This window comes from Cinclus cinclus, chromosome 10, assembly GCF_963662255.1.
Source record: "Cinclus cinclus chromosome 10, bCinCin1.1, whole genome shotgun sequence".
Lineage (NCBI taxonomy): Eukaryota > Metazoa > Chordata > Aves > Passeriformes > Cinclidae > Cinclus > Cinclus cinclus.
The window spans coordinates 16,099,970-16,120,513 of NC_085055.1; the positions used below are offsets into that span (position 1 = coordinate 16,099,970).

Consider the following 20,544-nt stretch of genomic DNA (forward strand, 5'->3'; position numbering starts at 1 on the left):
GATCACAGCAGTTGTTATTGCAAGGATTTTTGTGCTACTGAAAGAGTAACAAGGACTGCAGAACAGTTCTCTGCTCCTCAGCAGTCATTACTCACTTGGCTAGGTGTGCCCTTATTTAAGTGCAGTGCGGGTGCAGCTTCTCCCAAGAGAGATTTCAGTGGCTTCACCTCAGGTGTGCTGCTTGTACTACTGGCAGAAGACCCCGATATGGATGCATGGACTGATGCCACCACCTTTGCTTGCTCTGGAGGAACATACCTACATTCAAGAAGAGCAATGGTTTTTACAAGTTTCACATGAGAATTTCATAAATCTGAGGCTGAGAACTGGCAGATCTTAGCTTTGCTACCAAAACCCCAATCCAGCAATAGATTCTATCAGTAGTTTGTAAAGTACCCATTCTTTAAATATGCCAGAGATTTTTAATTGACTAGAATTTAATGTCATCAATATTTTTAGCACTTACTCAATACAAAACATGTCTTTCCTATACTAATAAATAGGATGGGAAATAATAATCTGCAAAACTTCATGCTGTTGTTGACATCTTCTTAAGCCCGTCTGTTCCATCAACAAGCTCCTATAGCAGCTCTAAATAAAATTCATAAATCATTCCACTTTACAAAGCTGTATAATCTAGTGTGAAAGCACACTCCAAATCTTCACTTCTCATCATAGGGACAATCTCTGTAATAGTAAAGGTAACTTACCATCTTTTCTTTTCATATTTTTCCTGTAGAAATTCCTTTACTTTCTGTGGATCCCTGAAGTCTGGAATTGCTGATGATCTATCATCAAATAGGCCTAGCCAAATCTGTTTGCACACCTTAATTAAAAAAAAAAAAAAACACAACACAGATTGATCAGAGAAAATACCTTAAAACCTATTTAAGTTTCCTACTGTTAATACATTAAATCATTTAAATGTGTGGCTGTATAGTTTATATTCCAGACTGAGCTGCTATAACAACTGACTGGTACACCATGTACCTGTCGAAATACCTAAAGTTGCATGTCACAGCAGGGCAAGCAGATCCCAGCATCCAATTTCACAATCCAACACTCCTTTTACAAAATATTTGTAGAATGTACTCATGAAATGCAAACCACCTGATTTCTACTTGTAATCTTTCAAATTCTTCTCCTTAACCTAATTCTACACATTCCCTTACTGTACTTCATGCCTTAAACTGTTTCAACAGATTCCATATGCCCCCTAAGCCTCAAATCATAGATTTTAAAGGATCCAAGGTTCAGTATTTACACATTTAATTACTATTTGAATACAAGTACTGTTTTTCCAATAACCTCTGTTACTGTGATGCAGTTTCTACAATACCATATACATTTGAGTGATGGTATGAGATAAGGGGTAAAAATACTCTTGCTCCAATTTCGTTTTCTAATCTAGTTGTGAGTGAGCAAAAATTGAACCACTTGTAAAATTCTCAGTATGTTCAAGCTTCAATTCCTGAGCAAAACAAGAGGAAAGGTGTTTTCAAAACTAAACAAGAGTAGGATTTTTAACTTAAAATAATTCAAGTCCTTCAGATGATTCTGCAAGTAGCCTGCATATGCATCCAAACAGTAACACCAAACATTAGCTGCCCTCAAAAATCACAGTTCCCTTTTAGAACAGGTTTCTTCCAGAGAAGCAGAGTCAAAAAACCTTTGTTTTTATGATGCATATCCTTTCTTCCCACACCCTTTCTGAAATAGCCCTGACCATCCCTCTTGCATGCCTACTACAAACATGCCCTCTATCCCTGCAAATGTCAGGTTTTCAATGTTGTCCCCAGTGACCTTCAAGAGAAGCACAGGTTCTAACAACCAAGAGCTGCAAAACTGGTTGCTCTGAAAGTTGGCAAATCAAAGTAAAAGCTGTAATGTTCTCACTTCAGCATCTTCCCCAACTAGTTGGCAAACATTATAAATCTTATAGGCAATTTCAAAGATTACTCAGGATTGGAGAGATTAGGCAGACATCCTAACTAGGTATTTCATACTTGATGTTTCAGTTCTAAATAGCCCGACTGTATATTCAACACCTAACAATCCTTATTACCAGCATTATTACCATCTACTGGATAGAGACAAACAACAGGAAATGGATCTAATAATCAAAAGATATTTTTAAATTACTGTTTATATAGCTAATTTAGAGGTAAGATCAGTAGATCCTACCTCAAATAAACTCAGCAATTCTTCATTCATTCTGCAATTGTACTCCACAAAAGGGTCAAGTTCAACACTCTGATTTGAGTTCTCAAAATTAAAGTCACTTACAGTACAGTAATAGATAAAATGAAGCTTAATAGATGTGTTTAATATTTGTTCATACAAACTTAGAAGACGAAGTCAGTCAAAAAAGTTACAAATCTGTTTTAAAGTAAAGGCTAATATGAAGAATCACTGTTTTAACAGTACCAACCTTTCACTACTTTTTGGTGACAAAACATATAAAGTCAGAATATTTATGTATGTAGCTGTAAACTTGCAGTGAATAGTCTGAGATGAGCCAGCAGTAGTATTTCCATACTTAGATTTGTGAGTATAACTATACAAGCAGCAGTCATATGATTGCTAGGAGGAAGACAAGTCCTGCTTGTGGCTATTTACAGAATCTCTAGCAGCAGGAGTTGGTGGTGTTCAAATCCACACAGTCCCCTCCCAATCCCAACTTCAATATTGAAAAGAACATCAGGAAATACTGAAGAAAAATAGTGCTTAATTTCAGACAAGAAGAAAGACAAATGTTACAACAGCCCCTACTTCATTCTGCACCCAGCACTGTAACACTTGGAGCTCTACCACGATCAGTTTGCATCCAGCCTGAGATGTGCCAGCAAATGACATGGGAGGGCTGCTTCCCCACCCATATCAGACCATCCAATTACTGCTCCTTCTCCTGCCACCCAAAACAAGTTAGATCAAAGAAACTCATCACAATTACCATGTCACTGGTACCTTGAAACCTGAAGGAGATCAACCCACAGCAACAAACTACAACCCAGTTTTTCATGTTTCTCCCTCCCAGCTTTCTGCTTCATTTTCACCCTGAAGTGCCTCAGCATTTGGAGTGAAGGGGAAAGAAAACAACAACAAAAAAAAAAAAAAAAAAAAAAAAAAAAACAAAAAAAAACAAAAAAAAAACAAAAAAAACCACCAAAACAAACATAATCCCCCAACAACAAATAATCCAAACCAAAAACCCCCACCAGAGCTCCATCGTAACCACTACAGGTGATTTCTGTGAGGACTCAGAAAACAAGGTGCTGTGTGACTTTAGAACATTACCAGCTACAGAGCTACAGTAGACACAGTTCTATGAATATGCAAACAGGAATGAAGGAGGACTCTGCTGAACAAACACCTGTTAGTTTAAAATGATGCAAGCTTCTTAAAGGATTCAGCTCTTGCCATTGCATTGCAATTTTTGCAAACCTTCAGAAAGCAGGCTTCCAAAAGTGTTTCCTAGAGCAACTAATTCCTTCTAAATATCTAACCACAAAAGGAAGTAGCAAGCGAAATATGCCTTAAGTCACTACTGTAATTAATTTAAACAAACTGCCAGGCACTCTGTGTTCTTCTGTTGCTGGTAGCACAGAGAACAGTTTTACTAAATGCTCAACCAATTTTACTACCAGTTTTACTAATGGACAACCACCAAGCCAAAGAACCTACTTAGTCACCCACACTTCAGCAAGATGTTCTCATTGTACCAGAGTCTGACTGCAGGAGCTGTACAAATGCAGTGTATAACATTTACCACATCAGGATACAAATCAAATTTCACCTAAATTTCTTTACCTAAAGTTATCAGAGAAAGTACAATTTCTTAAAAGTTCTTAAATATAAAGAAATCTTAAACCAAAACCAGACACCCACAACAGATAAGAGTAGTTTGGATTTGGATAGTGGGAATGATGGAAAGGAACCATAAGACTAAGTGGGTGTACAACATGACTGGAATATGAAGGGTAAATCACATCCTCATAAGGGCATTTCAGACCATGCTTATGCCAAAAAAGGCTGTTCTGTCTTCCTACTACAGCTGGGCTTGATGATCTTATAGGTTTTCTCCAACCTACACAATTCTGCTTAAGTCCTTTAGAAAGCCATATTTTACAAAGCTTTAGAAGCACACCAGAAACCATGAAAAGGCACACATTTCTGTCTGAAGTAGCACACAATGCTTTGAACGTCAGCAGTCGTTCCAAGCAGGCATTCCAAGCCCAATAAAAGGCCCATTGTCTTCCCTTGTTTGCTGGTGGCCTGTGTGCTCTACTAGCTATACTTCTGCTACTATCATCTGACTTGACAGGGATCCACAACACTGCATTGATTATGCTTCAAGTGAGCCACAAAACACAATTTTCAGCCATCTAAAGAAATACAAAAAGGCAGAGAGCTGTGCAATACCACAAGATAAAAACTGAAAACTAAAATTTAAAAAATACTGTTGTCAGAGACAGAATTCACATTATCTAACTGTGTTTTCTTGAAGTCACCAACAGTCCTGAATCTCATGCAAAAAAAGTTTACTACAAGAAATTTTAAATTTTGCTTTATTTTTACTGATCGGGCCATCACATTTTTTGTTTCAGAGCTATTAAAAATATTAAAAGTTACTGTTGTGATAAATATCAGGGAAACTTATTCCATACAACTTGCTGTTTGTGGTGGGGAATAATTACTCAGCATTTATACCTTTGGTACCCTGATTACTCCCCATTAATTCAGCACCTGAATTGGACATATACCAAAAGATCTATTACAACAGCAGGAAAAAGAAAAAGGAACACAACACCCCAAAAAACCAACCAAAAAAACCAAAAAATCCCCAACCAAACAAAAAACAAACAAACAAAACAAAAATAAAACAAAAACAGCACAAGTATAGAAAAATCAGACTGGTAACTTTAGTTGCCAACACTTCCTCCTAAGCTTCAGTGCTATGTTCTGTCTGGCCAGACAGCTGCCCAGGCAGGATACCTGAACAGCACAGTTACTCTCACAGTTATTCAGCACAGTTATCCACAGCATGTGCTGACTCTTGCAGGGCATTACTTGCAGGACATGGGAGCAAGGAGGAACTGCAAAAAGGCATTAAAGGAAATGTAAACCTGCACACACCCAAGCCTTAAGCAAGCAGTTGCTCTACTAAACATAGCTTTCTTCTTATTTAACACAAATTCATTACCTGAAAAAGAATCCAAGGAAGTAATTGTTCTCAATTTTTGGTTATTTTGAAAATGTATGTTTTGAGAAATTTGAATTTGATATCCCAAGGAACATGTATTTCAAACCACCCCTCTAACTGCTCCATATATAAATCACACTCTCAGACCTCATTCAGAAAATGCTACTGCTCAAGTTGTATGACACATCTTCAGCCCCATTTTAACAGAATTACTCATTTTTTGCTTTTACAGATAATATATGAAGCATCATCCCAACTCCCAATTACACAGCACTACTATTAAGGTATCGGGCTAAAAACTCTGTGGCTTTCTGAAATCCTTCTACACTGCACCATCTCCTTGGGAATACTCTGGTTCAGCCATTTAATATTAATAGTTCTTTCTGCAACAGCAGCACAAATAAGCCTTTGCTCAAAAGCTCTGTTTATTCACCAAAAGCTTTGCTATACTCCTCCTTTTGATAACCACAGCTCTATCAAACAAAATGCTCCGCTTAGAGAAGAGCCTGACAAGCTGGAGCCAAGAGTAAACATTCGAGTTATGTGGAAGCCCCTAGAAACAGTGGAGCAAATCCAACAACCCGTAATCATTGTCCACTGTCCCTGAAAAGTATAATTAGTCCATGTCCCACTGGTTCACCAATGGAGCAGGGAAAAAAAAGGACAGCACTGAAGTCAGAATGACTAAGCATATGCAGCATTTGAAAGTCTACTTTTGTTCAAGGGTTGACAGAAGCAATACTTTGAAGTTTTGCCCCTACTACACTCTGGGAGCTGCAAAAGCCAAGACAAAGCAAAGTTTTATCTTGTCAGGTAACAATAAGTAGATAAGATTCAGCAGCTGTCTTTACGGAATTTGAAAGTTCTTAAGCATCCCTTTACAACTGCTTTGGGAAGGATAGCACCTGTCCTCTGCCAACAAGCTCCAGTCCTACAAGGGATTGTCATTAGACACTTGGCAACCAGATACTGGGACGTTCAGAATTAGATCAGCAAGTACAGCATGAAGTAAAGAGGGAAAGAGAATCACAACCAGCACCAACCTACTCACCCTGACCTAGATAAAAACCCAGGAGGTAGCAATGCAGAAACTGTGAACTGCTGTAACTTAAATATATCATTGAAAGAAGAAATTGGGCCAAGTGTATATTGTATGTTAAAACAAAGCCTTTACCTATATTTCTCTTCATACCATTGGTTTCCCTGGAACTGCCCTCACAGCACTTCATCTGAAGGAGAACTGTTTTTCCCAGAGTAATTATATTTACCATACATTAGGTTGTCCATACACTATTTACATTTCTAGTTCGACACTTTGAGAAAGTACCTTTGTTTTCAGCTTTGACAGAAAGCAACAAAGAACACATCCCATTCAGTGCACATCTGGCACATCACAAAAAGTTAATCCAAAAGGTTTCTGGTTTAAAACAGTAACATTTCATACTTTCAGGAGTTCCAAGCAGGGCTCAAAGACTAAAAGAAAAATCCATTTACCTGTTTTCCACAAAAATTTAGCTTTTGTTTTGATTTTAGCTTTGTTGACATGTTTTTTCCCTTGTGTGTTTTTACAGAGTTGGGCAAGTGGGGAAGAACAGGCCCACTAAAAAACTGCTAATTAAGAAAAGAATCAGCATTGTCCATCAAATTTTGCAGAAACACCGAGAATGAGATTTCAGTTATTTCCATTCCAGTGCTATATGTATTTCAACTACCAAATAAAGGTTTGCCATGTCATAACTATTTCACTGATAGAGATCTACAGTGTGTGTGGGAAGGCGGATATAGGAGAGGCAAAGGCCTCCTGCTTACACAACACGTTGAGCCACCAAACTTCAAAAACTCCTGTTAGCATAGTTGTGCTAGTTAGGAAGAATAAAAATTCAGTCAGGCCAGCAGAGTTTTAAGTTCTTGCTCATTAAGCCTCCTGCTCTTGTATGTGGTGAAGGCAGCAAAGTAAGAAGCAGCTCTCACAGGACACACAGGACACATCCTCCTGGCGATAGAAGCTGCACTTCAGCTAGGAAAAAGCACCACTTGACCTACAACACTTCTTGAGACCCAGACATACTACTGCATAGGAAGATTACATGTGTCAGTCTAGTTTAAAAAGCTCTAACAAGATAATACCTTGCCAAATTAGATTTCTTCTTCTCCCCTTCCCTGCCAATAAAATATCCCCAGTTATGCACCAAATGTAATGCTGACAGTGCGAGAAGAACTGCACATTACCACACAACAAAACTATGTTCCAAAACGTAACACCCTACAGGAAGAAAGATTTGGAAATGATTTCTTTATGTAAGCAAGTTATAGCTTTGTTTAGTAATTCTGCACTTCTGATGTCAATATTATTCATTAAATCTCTGTAGGTTAAAAGAATTTTATACTGCCAGAGTACTGATTTCACAGGCACTTTGGGTCCAGAAGTTATCATGGTTTCATAAGCAGAGTCAAGCCAGTAAATCTGCTAACAAAGACATTGTTCTACACACAATCAGCTCATGTATCTCTGTACCGTATTAGCAGAACCAGCAATGTACTCCAAGGACACCTGACTGCACAGCTCGTGCTGTCAGCACTCATCAGCTCCAGCTTAGGACTGCTCCTTCCACTCCAGGGTTTCTAGGCCACATTCCACACTGAAGGAGATTCTAGGGAAGCATTCTGGTTTGGCCTAACACCAGCTCTGCACCAGACTCAGACTGCTGCCAGTTCTGCAAGAGTGCAGGAAGCAGAGACTTGCACAGGTGCTATTGAGAGTCAGGAAAAATTGGCACCAAACCAAAATTCAGCACTATTAAAATAACTCCAAGCAACTGAGCATACCTTCCTGTATTCTACTCATTAGCTCAGGTAAACATGGTCTTTGCCCCACAGTAACAGAGATTTTCTAATTTTCTAAATTATATAGAGATTTTCTAAATACAAGACCATCAAGATATTTTTCTTCAACAACATGTGTATTAGAATGGGTTATCTGGGAAGGTTATAAAATACCTGTCATTTTTCAAAAAGGCAGGAGAAAAACTAACTCTGTAACCAGTTCATAATACTATTCTTTATCTTAGGGGAAGTTTCTGAATAAATATTCACAGCTATGATGGCAACAGGAGATTAGCACCACCTCCACTTTCTTCAAACAGCGAGTTCACTTCCTACTACCACTGCACAACTGAATCAGAGGCCAAATCAGTGCTACCGTCATTTGAGGATGAGTATTCAGACATCTCCATAGTGCTCTCCCCGTTATTCCTAACAAGAAATTGTGAAAATACCTCACACTGCTCTTCATGAGGAGAGCAAGGAGATGAAAAACCCTACCCAGCAGAGTCAGAACTGCCTTTATCCTTCACAAGGATTTCAGAAGGCACTTGAGGAATGTCAGCTGGAAGATGACTCCATTCTTGCTGCAGTGACCTAATCTCAGCATTAGCAAAACTGGCATCTGGACAGCTGTTTATACCTCCAGTTGATTAAGCAACACCACAATACAGGTGTCTTCTAATACAGTATAAGGATGTAAAACTCTGATTGAGCAGTAAAAAAGTAGCATTCAAGCTACCTGTGCCAGAAAGACATTTCTTAGAACGTGTATATACAGGAAGAAGATAGTGTCTCACCTAAGGAAGAGCTGCTCTGAATAATCTCTCCCTGAAGCAGCTGCTTTGCAGAAACCTCTTTGAAACCGAATATTTTACCCATGTGTGCCACAAAGAGGATCATTTACAACAACGGGAGAAAAGTTGGCATTTTTAAATATTAGGAAGTGTTTTGCGTTTTTTAATTTGTTTGGTTGAGTGGTTGGTTTTTGTTGGTTTTTTTTTGTCTGTTGTCTGGGTTTTTTAAAGGACTTCAACCTCACACAAAACACTGACCTCATAAATACCCTTTGAAGGAGAGTGGAAAACTACTTCCTCTAAGAGCAACTCAATACCTTAACTACTTTATCTCATGGAAGTTTTCTTGCTATTTTATTTGTATACAGAACAAGACCCCTATTGTACAACCACGATCTACTCATCTGGAAGCAAGAAAGGTTATCACAGAGGCCTTGGCCATGTTGGAGAAAGACTAGAACAAAAAATTGGAATTAAAGTATTTTAAAGGTTACAAAAACCTGGAAGTTAAACATGATAGAATGCCAAAAAAGTTGAGCTTCTTTTTATCTGTACCACTGTATAATTGTTTTAATTGTTGATATTACAACACTGGATAATTCCATGTTTGAAAAGTCTTATTTTATGAAATTTCCTTTCTTCCTATACACACAAGAGCCTCCTACACTGAACAGCAAGCTAAGCAAAAAAATGTTTTTTGTGAGGTCAGATGAATTTCCTCTGTCCAGTACATTATCTTATCTGCAGATAAGTATTCCAAAGTCCAACACCAACAAGAGAAAGCAAAATGCCTATTTAACTACGCAATATAAAGTACAACACAGTGAAAACATGTTTAACTAGGTTTTAAACTTATAAAAGTGTTTAAAGCAATAATCATTTCTGTTCAATATTTGAGCACTCTAAATCTATTGCAGGCACTTACAAATGTCTATTCAGTTCTACTTAAGAATTAAAGTAATCATCAACAGCGTACAACTAAACTCAGAAGGACATCTTCATTTATGAGGCAGCTCATTTAAATCATTACAACTCTTTAATTGTAGTACTATAAGTAATATAAAGTAGTAAGTATTGAGCAAAGACCCCCACTTTTGAAACAGAATAGCACTGCAGAGATATGCAAATTCTTTTTCATGTCAATAATAAATTATGTATCAACTAAATCATTATGATTAGCAGATTAGTCATGGCTATAATGAGAAGGACAACCACACTAATCGGTTGAGAAGGGACCGCTTAAGTTTCCAGATCAGTGAAAACAAACCCATAGCACTCTCCAGACACTGCAAGTTCAGCAAAAATTAAATTAAAACATATACAGGGAGGGAGCTACAAACACATGTTCTCCTTCACACTTTGTGAAGCTTAAAGCAAAGCTGGAGTTTACAATCTAATCTTATGGAAAGAGTGTCCAGCACGCTCTATGTGAATCCACAGAAGATTCTTTATTACATTTCCCTATGCAGAAAGTCAGCAATATGCTCTACACATATGCACACACATATGCAATGCTCTACATTTTAAAAACCCAACCAATCTAAGTCATCAACAGTATTTTATGAAGTCTAGGAGAGTTCAGGCCTTGTTCTAGCTCTGTCTAGAGGAATTATCCACCAACAGTCATTTCAACAAATAATGCATATTTACCAAGGCAGAAAAAGAAATTACTACTTCTGTTTTCATTCTTCAACCTGACAGTTATGAATGAACCAACTTTAAGAAAGTTAAGTATCAGCATTTTACTGAATGATGGGATTTATCCCCACAAAGCTTCACAAAACCACACTAATAAAAGACTCCCTGGCCTACAATCAATAATTCTACTAAACGGGATACAGATGCAATCAGTGTGAAGCAGCACCTTATCTAGTTTGAACAGAGGCAAAATCTGCCTCTAAAATCCTCAAGGCTACAGCATGGTATTAAAACAAAAACTTCACCCTCAAACTGAAGTCGGCAATAGCTACATCCAGGGCTTAAGTGCTCTGTGTATTCCCACAGGGCCAATCCAACATTTACCTCAGCTTTTCATTTCTATTAAAAAGAACAAAAATCAGTATGCTAGAATTTCTCCTTTTCAAAACTGCCACAAACCACTCACCAGATAATTTCTCCCTTTCCTTCCTCTTTCAATAACACTCAACATGGATATACTTTTATTAAGTAGAGAGGCTATTAAAACTACTAGAAGACTTTCTGACACCAAGTGTGAACCAATACAACTACAAGCTGTATTTTTGTATTTATTTTTGTCACAGTACACTCTTTCAGGAAATACTGCTGCAGTCAGCTTCAAGTTCTGAACTTACAGGAAAAAAAAAATAAAGATGGCTGCATATTGCCTTATGCAAAATCAAAAGGAAACCCAATTCAGAAATACTGATCATGTTAATGTGGACTGTCTGGGTTGGACAATAACATTATGATGATCTGCTACCCAATGAAACAAGCTCTTCAGAAGCCTCATTTCAAATAATGTTGGCTTCAAAAGACTTCTGTCTAGCTTTTGCAAAAAAAAAAAAAAACAACAAAAACCCCTAAGTTTTCTTTAAGTAGTGTTTTCAACTTTAGTATTAAAGTGCCAAACCCACTTTATTCTCCAAATAATACTTACTTCATTTCCATGTTTCTGCAGAAATTCTATTTCCTGTTGTGTGAATGTAGTCATTGAAATCGACTTCACTCTGTGGGGTGGATTCAAGCCCCGCCTGAAAGAAGCAAGAAGTATTCAGCGTTTGGGAAATTTGTCATCATACAAGCACGTTTAACACTACAGCAAGAAGTCAGTCAGTTTTAAAATCAGGAGCCACACATTTGTGGTACTGCCATACAACCTAAGGCTGTGCAAGCTTTTCTCAAAGTAACAGTATACAAAGCAGAATAACAACTTCAGGGAAGACCAATATTCTCAATAGCTCATGCAAAGTCACTCTGACACTTTCTATGCAAATTTAAGAAAAAAAAATATTAGACTTGTTTTTTAAATCCCATTTTGTTTCACCCTTGCCTCTACCTTTTGTGTCTCACTCTCGGGTTCCTTGGTTGCAGTTTCCTTTCCCTCCAGCTCCTTCCTCATTTTGATCTCTTATTATAACTTCTATGCAATAAGCAGATTTCTTCAAGCTAAACTGCCCAGCTCAGTCTTTTTCTCTTGCTTTAACCCACATTTCTTGTTTCCTTACACTATCTTTTTCTAGTTTACTTCTTTACTTTTCTAGTTTACTCCTGCACTCACAGGGGCTTACTCCTCTTCCTGAACACTACGTAAGTAACCACAGCAAAAGCAAAAAGACAAAAAATGAGATAAAGCACTGCTAATGCCACAGCTCCAAATGTGAGCACTCTGCCTTAAGCCCAGACTGGCACGAGTCTCTCACATCCACGCCAGGCTGCTGCAGCAGGGCCAGCAGAACACCAGGCACTTGTGCTGCCATAGCCTTGACATTGCCAAACCCAGTTCAGTCACAACCTGCAAGCACAGAGAAAACCTGCTGAGCAACAGCACTAGGGTAAGAAAAAGCTGGCTTTCTTTTCAAACTCCTTCTTTAAATACATGCTAACTACTGCTTTTGCCCACAAACACTTCCAATCAAACCCAAGCTGTGCTTTGCCCAATGGATGCAAGAACATTCCATCCCACATGTGCCAAGCAGTGGAGACACTCAGGCAAAACCATGGGCAAGTTTAACACTCAGGTAAATCAGACCTGGATTTCTGAAATAGTATCTTAAAAACAACTAATATATAATTAACCGTGAGATATCAAAGCACACAAAAAGCTTTCCAGGGATGCAATATGGGCCTAACAAATCACTAAGAAAATCAACTGACAGCTGTATTGCTTGTATTTGTCCCTACACTTATAATTCTAAATCTGGTTCAGATTACTTTTAGGAATTAAAAAAACCAAAACAACACTGACATCTGATTCAGCATGAACAGTTGTTTTCTTTAAACTCCGTGATTATCCCAAGAACATTAACTACAAATTAAATCGTTATCCATCAGAATAGCACATGATAAAAAATGTGATATTCCAAATATTAACATTATATTCAACTTTGACAGAAAAATTTTAGCACTTCAAGTTTTCAAGTAAGTCTTCTGGGAAAAATACTGTTGTGCGTTTATTTTGCAAATTCACCTTCACACCTAAATTCAAGTGTACCTGTAAGACAATTCTGATCCCGTGTTAAAATATCTCCACATTTTTAATCAGAAGTTGAATACAGGTTAGAACACTAAGCAGTAACATTTTAGCCTAAGTTTCATGAGAAAACAAATTTGAGATAATCACTCTTGCATTAACACATAGATAAACAACTAATTGTATTTTCCTAAGAAATGCAGTGATTTTGAGCACCTTAAAAGCAGGGGTCATTTACAGATCTACAGGCATATGAAAATGAGTTTTAAAGAACACAATGTGCTTGAGCAAATTTTTGAAATTGGAGCAGCTGACATTGGACTCCATAGTTCAGCACCTTAACAAGGTAAGAAGTTTCACTGAGAGAGGGTTTTAAGACAGTTAATTAAAATATCTTCCCTCAAAATATTTAAATTTCTTGGTTAATTAAAGTTACCAATTTAAAATCTTTCATTTAGCTGTATCATCTACATCCCAAATAAATTACATTTATTAAAATGCTATAGTATTAGCTAAGACTTTTTAAACTAAGTAGTCGTTTTAAGATGATGCAATTTAAAGCAAATCTGTAGGAGTTCTATGCAGTTAAAATTCATTGTCTCAGAGCTGGTGCTAGGATTAGATTTTGCTTATTTTTGGGATTTAAAAGAAACACCACCTTGGTCTGTGCATGCAAGTAATTACATTTCACTAAATGGCACCTGTAGCATCACATACTAAGTGATAGCATAGAAACAAAGTTGGCATCCACCTGGCATTTCACACAGACCTGATTCCATCAAATGTTATAGGACAATTACTGTCCCTTGCTTTTACAGTAAGTATAATAGCAGTTCTGTCTGCCCTAGTCTGTTCAATTTTACTCTCCTCCTAGTAATTACAACAGCAGCACAGTTAGGCAGTTGTAAACTATTTAATGACTATTTAAAAGCCAGAGCTATTCACTAACACATTCACATGTTTCTCAGCACAGGCAGTGTATCTCAACTTTCCCATTAGCTCCTGCTGGAAATTCCCTTTTGCAGTAAGTACAGCTTCAGTGCTCTGTTGTACCTGTGTTTGCAATCTCAGGGCACTGCACAAGTTCTTTAAGATGCACCTTCTCTACACTGATCTACCAGGGCTCTTCAGAGCATTTACATCAGCAAGCACTGATATCTTCAGTATCTTCAGCTCTATTAAACAGCAATATTAAATGTGATTGAGGCCTAGATAAGATTTCGTTAAATCTCACCAGAGATGTCCTCCATGCCTCTCTCTCCAGTGAAGACTTCAGATATATAAGGTTTTATAAGGTTTCCTGATATACACATTATATCCACATGGGATAAGACTAATTCACACTTCTCTTACACCATCCTGCTAAAAGAAGAAAGACATCCCCCCTAAAGATCAGATCACCACACAGAGGTGTCAGATATCTGGCAGGATGAAAGAGAGCACAGCACCACATCAGTGGTCTAGGAGGACTGGAAAATCTTAACAAAACTTTAAAAGCCATAATCTAAAGTAAACTATAAAGCTGCAATACATTCAAGTATTTATGTCCACTGAATATGGCAATGGATGCAGGGAACCTGTAAAGCTTCCTCTTATGCCAAAGCAGCCTCAGAAATCAGCCCAGAACAAGGAATTCAAGACAAGAAGCTGCACACCAACACAGCCCAAACATATGCATTATGTTCCTTAGATAAACTGCTTTCGTTCTACCATTAGAACAGCAAATTCTATTTTTTATGATTTCTAACTAATATCCATGAATTGCCTGGAATTTCCCTAGAACAGAGCAGTTGTGAGATTTTTGAAACAGGATTCAAGGACCAACCCTTCCTTACCTAGAGAGATTATTTCATGATCCAAATGATTCACAAACAGCTCATCTACATATGGGGGAAGCTTACTGGTAGACAGCCAAGTGCAATTATCTCTTATGAGGAATTAATAAACCTCCCTTTTCATAGGAAAAATGTTTATTTTCTTGTATTTGACAAGTGTTTCACCAGTTCTAATGCTTTACAGTACTCCCTATTTAACAGGGCACAGAATGGATTACAGTCCCTTAGTGCAAGTTATCCATACCTAAATTTAAATTGACCCTGAACAAGTATTTACAACCTGCCCCTGTGCAGAGGTACCAGTTACTCCCCTCCCTGCAACAGAGCTCCCGGGGAAGGCAGCGACCAAACCTCAGCACTTAAACCAGACTGCAGCTCTCTCCTCCCAAGAGGCCCTGGGGAAAGATGACAGAGTAAGACAATTCTGCCATCTGCACTTATCCAGCACACCACAGCTAGAACATCCCACACAGAGATCCCACTCATCACTGGCAACTTCTTCACGCTCAGCAATGATTATTTCTGTGGAAGAGCACTGTGACCAGAGCTTCCAGCCCAAAGACTCTCCTCCACTGACCCTCACTGAATCGCATCTTAGCATAGGGGCAGCTTCAGAGAACATGAGACCTCTGTTCTCCAGAGGGCATTGTTAAACTGGTGCTCTCACAAACAAAGGAAGCTTTAAGGCCACTGACACAGGATTCTGTGGTCTGGCAACTGAAACATTAAACATTCAAAACACAGTCAACAAGCAGTGGATGTTTGTTACTAACATAATTTAGCAGCAAATTATAATTGAACTTGTGATTGTTGGCAGAGCAGCCATCTGCAAAGGCCAGAGCCGGGAGGGGAGAAAAAAGTAAAGAGTGAGCTCTGGCAGAAGAGAGGGTCCCTTTCGTGGGAGGAATGGTGGGCAGATGACTGCTCAACATTGCTTATGTCCCCTGGATCAGATTTTAACACCATCTCAAGTCTAAGCCAGCAAAATCTGATCCTCTAAAAAGCAGGAAGTTAATGAGGCAAGTCAAATACCAAGCCATCATAGAGCACACCACATCTCCAGGTGCCCAGAAAACAAGCACAAGAAAAGCCAAAGTCACAGCATTCATTATTATTTCTGTGCTACTGCAATTAGCAAAAAAGAATATAAGCAGCACTGGCCATTCCTGCTACTTGTAGGCCTCCCTGGAGACCCTCCACCATCTCACAAGCTCATTTATTTTTAATAACAGACAACTCACACACATTTTGAAGCAGAGTTAAGGTTAATTTTGGTTTTTTTTCTTAAAAAATATCCCAACATTCTTTCTGAACTGCACAGTGTTCACTGTGGTATAGAGACAGTCCCTTTGCTCTCCTGCCTTGCAACTGAAAACAAGAAATACAGTAACACAGAAAATACCCTTATATACACACACAGAGACACCAACACATGGAGTCATTTTCCAAACACGCACCAAAAGAAAAAAAGGACTGAAAAATCATGCTAACACAATCACTATCACTGTTTATTTACAGTATTTTAATTTCTGCTAAACATCCTCTAGGGAAAGAGCAATAACTCATCCCCATTGCACAGAGATGTTATAGTTTGTTACTAATTATCTGCTATCAAATACTTCTACCTGGCTGATACAGAAGTCCCCTACCCATGAAAATTTTGAATTTAAAATTTCAACTAGGAGCATCATACACAGCCAAAGGTGGCCAACAGTTGTAAAAAAATAGCATAAAAGAGCTCTAGCATTTCTCAAAGTTTCTATTATGTTCTAAATATTCCTTGTTGCTGAACAAGAGACTAAGTAAGTTGGGAGGGAGTTAAGAGGGCAGTGAGAGAAAGCCTTAATTATCACATCAGCAGACACAAAAAAGAGTCAAGATTAAATTAAAAAATTATATAATACAAAACATGTGCAAGTGGACTCTTAAAAAGGGTATTTTCCATAGGTGAACTGAAAAACATGTTCTTTTTATCAAAGCTGGGAGCAGGCTGACTGCAAGTGCTGCAGAAGCGCTTGAAAGCAGAGATGCACAGACAGCTGAGATACAAGGCAGAGAGGCATTTGATAAGACAAAGGGAAGGATGTCACTGTCAGCAGGCCACATGGGAGCATCCAGGAAAACAACAGTCATAGCTACCAACATAATCCTTTGAATCAAAGGACTTCTGTCAAACCAAAATAATCTCCCTGCCAACATTTCCCGAGATGCGAGTTTGCCGTAATACAGAGAAATCTTCCTGTGGTGTATGACTGTAATCCTTGACCTGAGCACACTGCTCCTCCAGAGCATCTCCTCCCGCAGAAAGGACTGTGTGGATAGTTCCATATACCCTACATTCTCATACAACAAAAAGTTGAATTACCTTGTGTGATGCTAGCACACTTCTTTTGCCCACATAAAGCATTTAAACATGGGACAAGCGAAATATTTTAAGAGGAAGCAAATTCGCATCACCGTGCATAAAATTTCTCCTGCATGAACCATTTTGCATGGCAGAACTTCTGCTGTGGTAAACCTGATCTGATCATTTAAACCCCAGGTGCTATGGAAAAAAACTTCCTGTCATTCACACTTCTGACTTGACAGGACTCACCTTTAAGTCAGAAACAGATATTTTTAGCAAAGCCACTAGTTCTGTCATTGTTCTTAGCACCATATGAACATGCTAGTAGAGGGAATAGTAGGTTTTCAAAGCTAAATCTAGTAATTCATAACATCACTTTTTTGATGCACATGAAATAAGTGAAATTCAGGATGGATCCAGAATTAAGACTTCGGATGTGAACAGACAGTCATTGCCAGGACAATGAATAAACACTTCAGAAAGCGAGTAAAAAAAGTTATACTGTAGTTTTAAAGAGTTTAGAGTTAACTGTATCTAGAATAACATGACTATTTAAGACAATATGGATGTTAGTAATCACTTTTAATTAATCGAGAAACCTTTCAGAAGGAGACTTTAATCAACTAGTATTTTAATCTTGCATTGGGCACTTCACGCATGAAAAAAGCTAGTCTACTTGACTCCAAGAATACTTCCTGTACCAGATTAGGAAAAATAATTAAAACAAGAAGCAGTGCAAGTCATTCACATAGCAAATACACAAGATAAAATACTAAGATTATTAAAGCCTTACAGTAAAGCAAGTGCCATGAGGCAGAACGCAACCAGCCATTAAGAACTACAGAAGCAGCAGTACTTTTCTATTTGCTATTATGTGGTTTGTTCCCAAGTAATTTTCCTACACTGTGGAATTCTACAGTGATATGCATTTGGAAATAAACAAGTTGTTCAAAGAACTGTTCTGACAGAAGTGTTAAAAATAAGTTTCTAGTTATGAAACAGACATGACCTACACCAAGTCTCATCACTAACAAAAACATCCCACTGGCTAGGTGTTAACCAATGCATATGATCCTGCACACAGTTTATGGAAGTTTTTCCAAGTTGACAAGAAATAATGAGTCCAAATTTATTTTAGAGAGAAGCTTTAAGTCCTCTTAAGTCACAGCTGTAAGTGTAGGTGTTACCAGCTCTAAGAACCAAACATGTTTGTGGTTGCTTTTTTACAGCAAGACAAAAACACTGCCTATTCAGAATGAAAATTGTGATTTTATTGGAATACCAGTACCTTAACCATGCATATAGTCCTCCTCCTTTAAGCATGGTAATAACCAAATGATGGTCAACTGAACACCAAGTAGCAGCTGTCCCCTGCTTATGAGCTGGCTGTACATCCTTTTGGGTGCTCTAAATTGGACTATGCACTTTAGCAGTCCATACCTCCCAGCCAACAGATAAAAGGAACAGACTCTTCTGAATCCACACTAAGCATCTCAGCAGCATTCACAATATATTTGTCTATTAAGGCTAAGAAGCCTGAAAAATAAAGACACACACTCTCATGGTGCAGCTTTATCATGCTGTCAGTTTAACCCAGTAAGAACATGTGCAACCATTAAAAAAGCTCAATGCAGTGGCTTAAAATAGTTTCACGTGCCAGCACAAATAAGTTTGCTAAGAGAGCAAACAATAGCCAGAGCTGGCTGACTGAGTGGCATGTATGTGTGAAAAAAATAGAGACTCTTTTCAATTTCACAACCTAAATGTATTTTCTGTATTTGCAAGTCTGTTCAGAAGCCTACATAAAGTAGAAGAACTCCAAGTCTAATTAGCTGTCTATTAATATAAAAGGCAGTTTGTTCCATGGAAATTCAGCAAAGATCTAACATATTTGCTTTATTTTGCATTTCAACCTAATTACCAACTTTGCTCTAAAACACCAGACCTCACCTGGAAGGGCTGTTTGAGGTATTAAGGGGACAGAAATTAGTTCAGACTCCCGAATTCCTTTTATGAACTCAAACCCTAAGAAAAACCAGTCTGTAACCTTTGACATACTGTTTATTACATCTTTGGTTACTCTTTGATTCTGTTCCATTCCATTAGCACAGCGCTACAGAATCATATAAAAGCAAACAGATACAGCTAAGAGACAGCATCAGAGAAGACAGCAGGGTCTTTCCCCCAAATTACAGATATGTGACTGAAATTCACAATTGACTGACCTTAAATCTTAGTTTCATACACACTATCTCTGGGAAGGATGGGTGGGAAAGGAAGGAGTAGTGGGGAGGTCCATACAGGAATGAGGAACAGGAAAAATGCAATCACTTGATCAGAGCCAATCCCTTTCCAAGGTTTATGTATGTAGTTTGAAGGAAATAGTCGATGGAAGAAGGGGGAAAAAAAAAAAAACAGCCATCCACCTTCTACTTTTCTGATCAAGTCTCTTAAACCATTGGGGCTGGAGTTTATGGACTGAGACAGAGCTTAAAGAATTGTCTTACGAAGTACCACCAAAGAGAACCCGATTAACATAAAGCTATGCTGGTGGTTTAGCTTAACGTTAAAGTAACATCCGTAAACGTATTCACGACATGTTAGTACCCCACATCTTCAAGGTTGTCATGACAGTGAACTGCTCAGCCACGTGCCCCTTCCCTTTCCACAAGTATTGTCGCACACTTGTTTAATTAACCACCGCTCGTCCGTGGGGCGGTGGTGCTACGGCTGCCCGTGCGCGCTCCCCCTACATGCCGGAGAAACCTCTCGAGGATCATCCCGGGGCCGCGCGACTGCCGAGCGCCCCAGCCCTGCACACTCCGCCAGCGGCCGCCACCTCCGCACCGGGGGCTCCGACGGGGAATTCCAGCGAACGCGCCCGGGAAAACCTCCCGACGGCCTCCTTCCCTTCCCCGGGCGAAACCTCGGCCGCTGCCCTCCGACGTGGCCGAGCCGGCAGCAGGAAGGGCGAGCGCAGGGGAGCGGCGGCGCAGCGAGACCCGCGGCGGGGCTGCACCGCCCGGCCGCCGCCGCCCTGCGGACGCGGCCCCCGGCGGCCGGGGCCGGAGGTCACCGGTGCCGGGGGGACGGAGCCGGCGGTCCCCGCCCGCACTCACTCACAGGATGCCGGAGCAGGAGGTGCACACGAAGCTGCCCACGGTCATGTCGGTGTAGGTGGGGCCCCGCTGGTCGCAGTCGAAGCACTTGCGGTTGGGCGGGAGGCTGCTCATCTCCCGCAGCAGCTTCAGGTGCTTCTCCTCCTGCTTCCGCTTGGCGCTCGCGGCCATGGCCCCGCCGGCGAGGGACGGCCCGGCACGGCGCCGGGCCCCGCTCACACCCCGGCGGCGGCGGCGCTCCGGGGCTCGGCCGGCGGGAGAGGGGCCGGGCGG

At 39.5% G+C, this 20,544-nt stretch overlaps 1 protein-coding gene across 5 annotated transcripts in view; it reads right to left on the reverse strand.

The window, feature by feature from the left end:
• Window positions 1–20,544, reverse strand: part of AGFG1 (ArfGAP with FG repeats 1) — a 36,200-nt gene extending 15,656 nt beyond the window's left edge. For 3 of the 5 annotated variants that reach the window (XM_062499131.1, XM_062499130.1, XM_062499133.1), the window contains exons 1-4: window positions 20,276–20,544; window positions 11,438–11,531; window positions 711–826; window positions 96–258 (exon numbers count right to left, since the gene is read on the reverse strand). In XM_062499131.1, coding sequence (XP_062355115.1) covers window positions 96–258; window positions 711–826; window positions 11,438–11,531; window positions 20,276–20,442 — 540 coding nt within the window. In that variant the 5' untranslated portion in view covers window positions 20,443–20,544. The remainder of the gene's footprint in view (window positions 1–95; window positions 259–710; window positions 827–11,437; window positions 11,532–20,275) is intronic. The other 2 variants (XM_062499134.1, XM_062499132.1) reach the window with 1 other exon arrangement.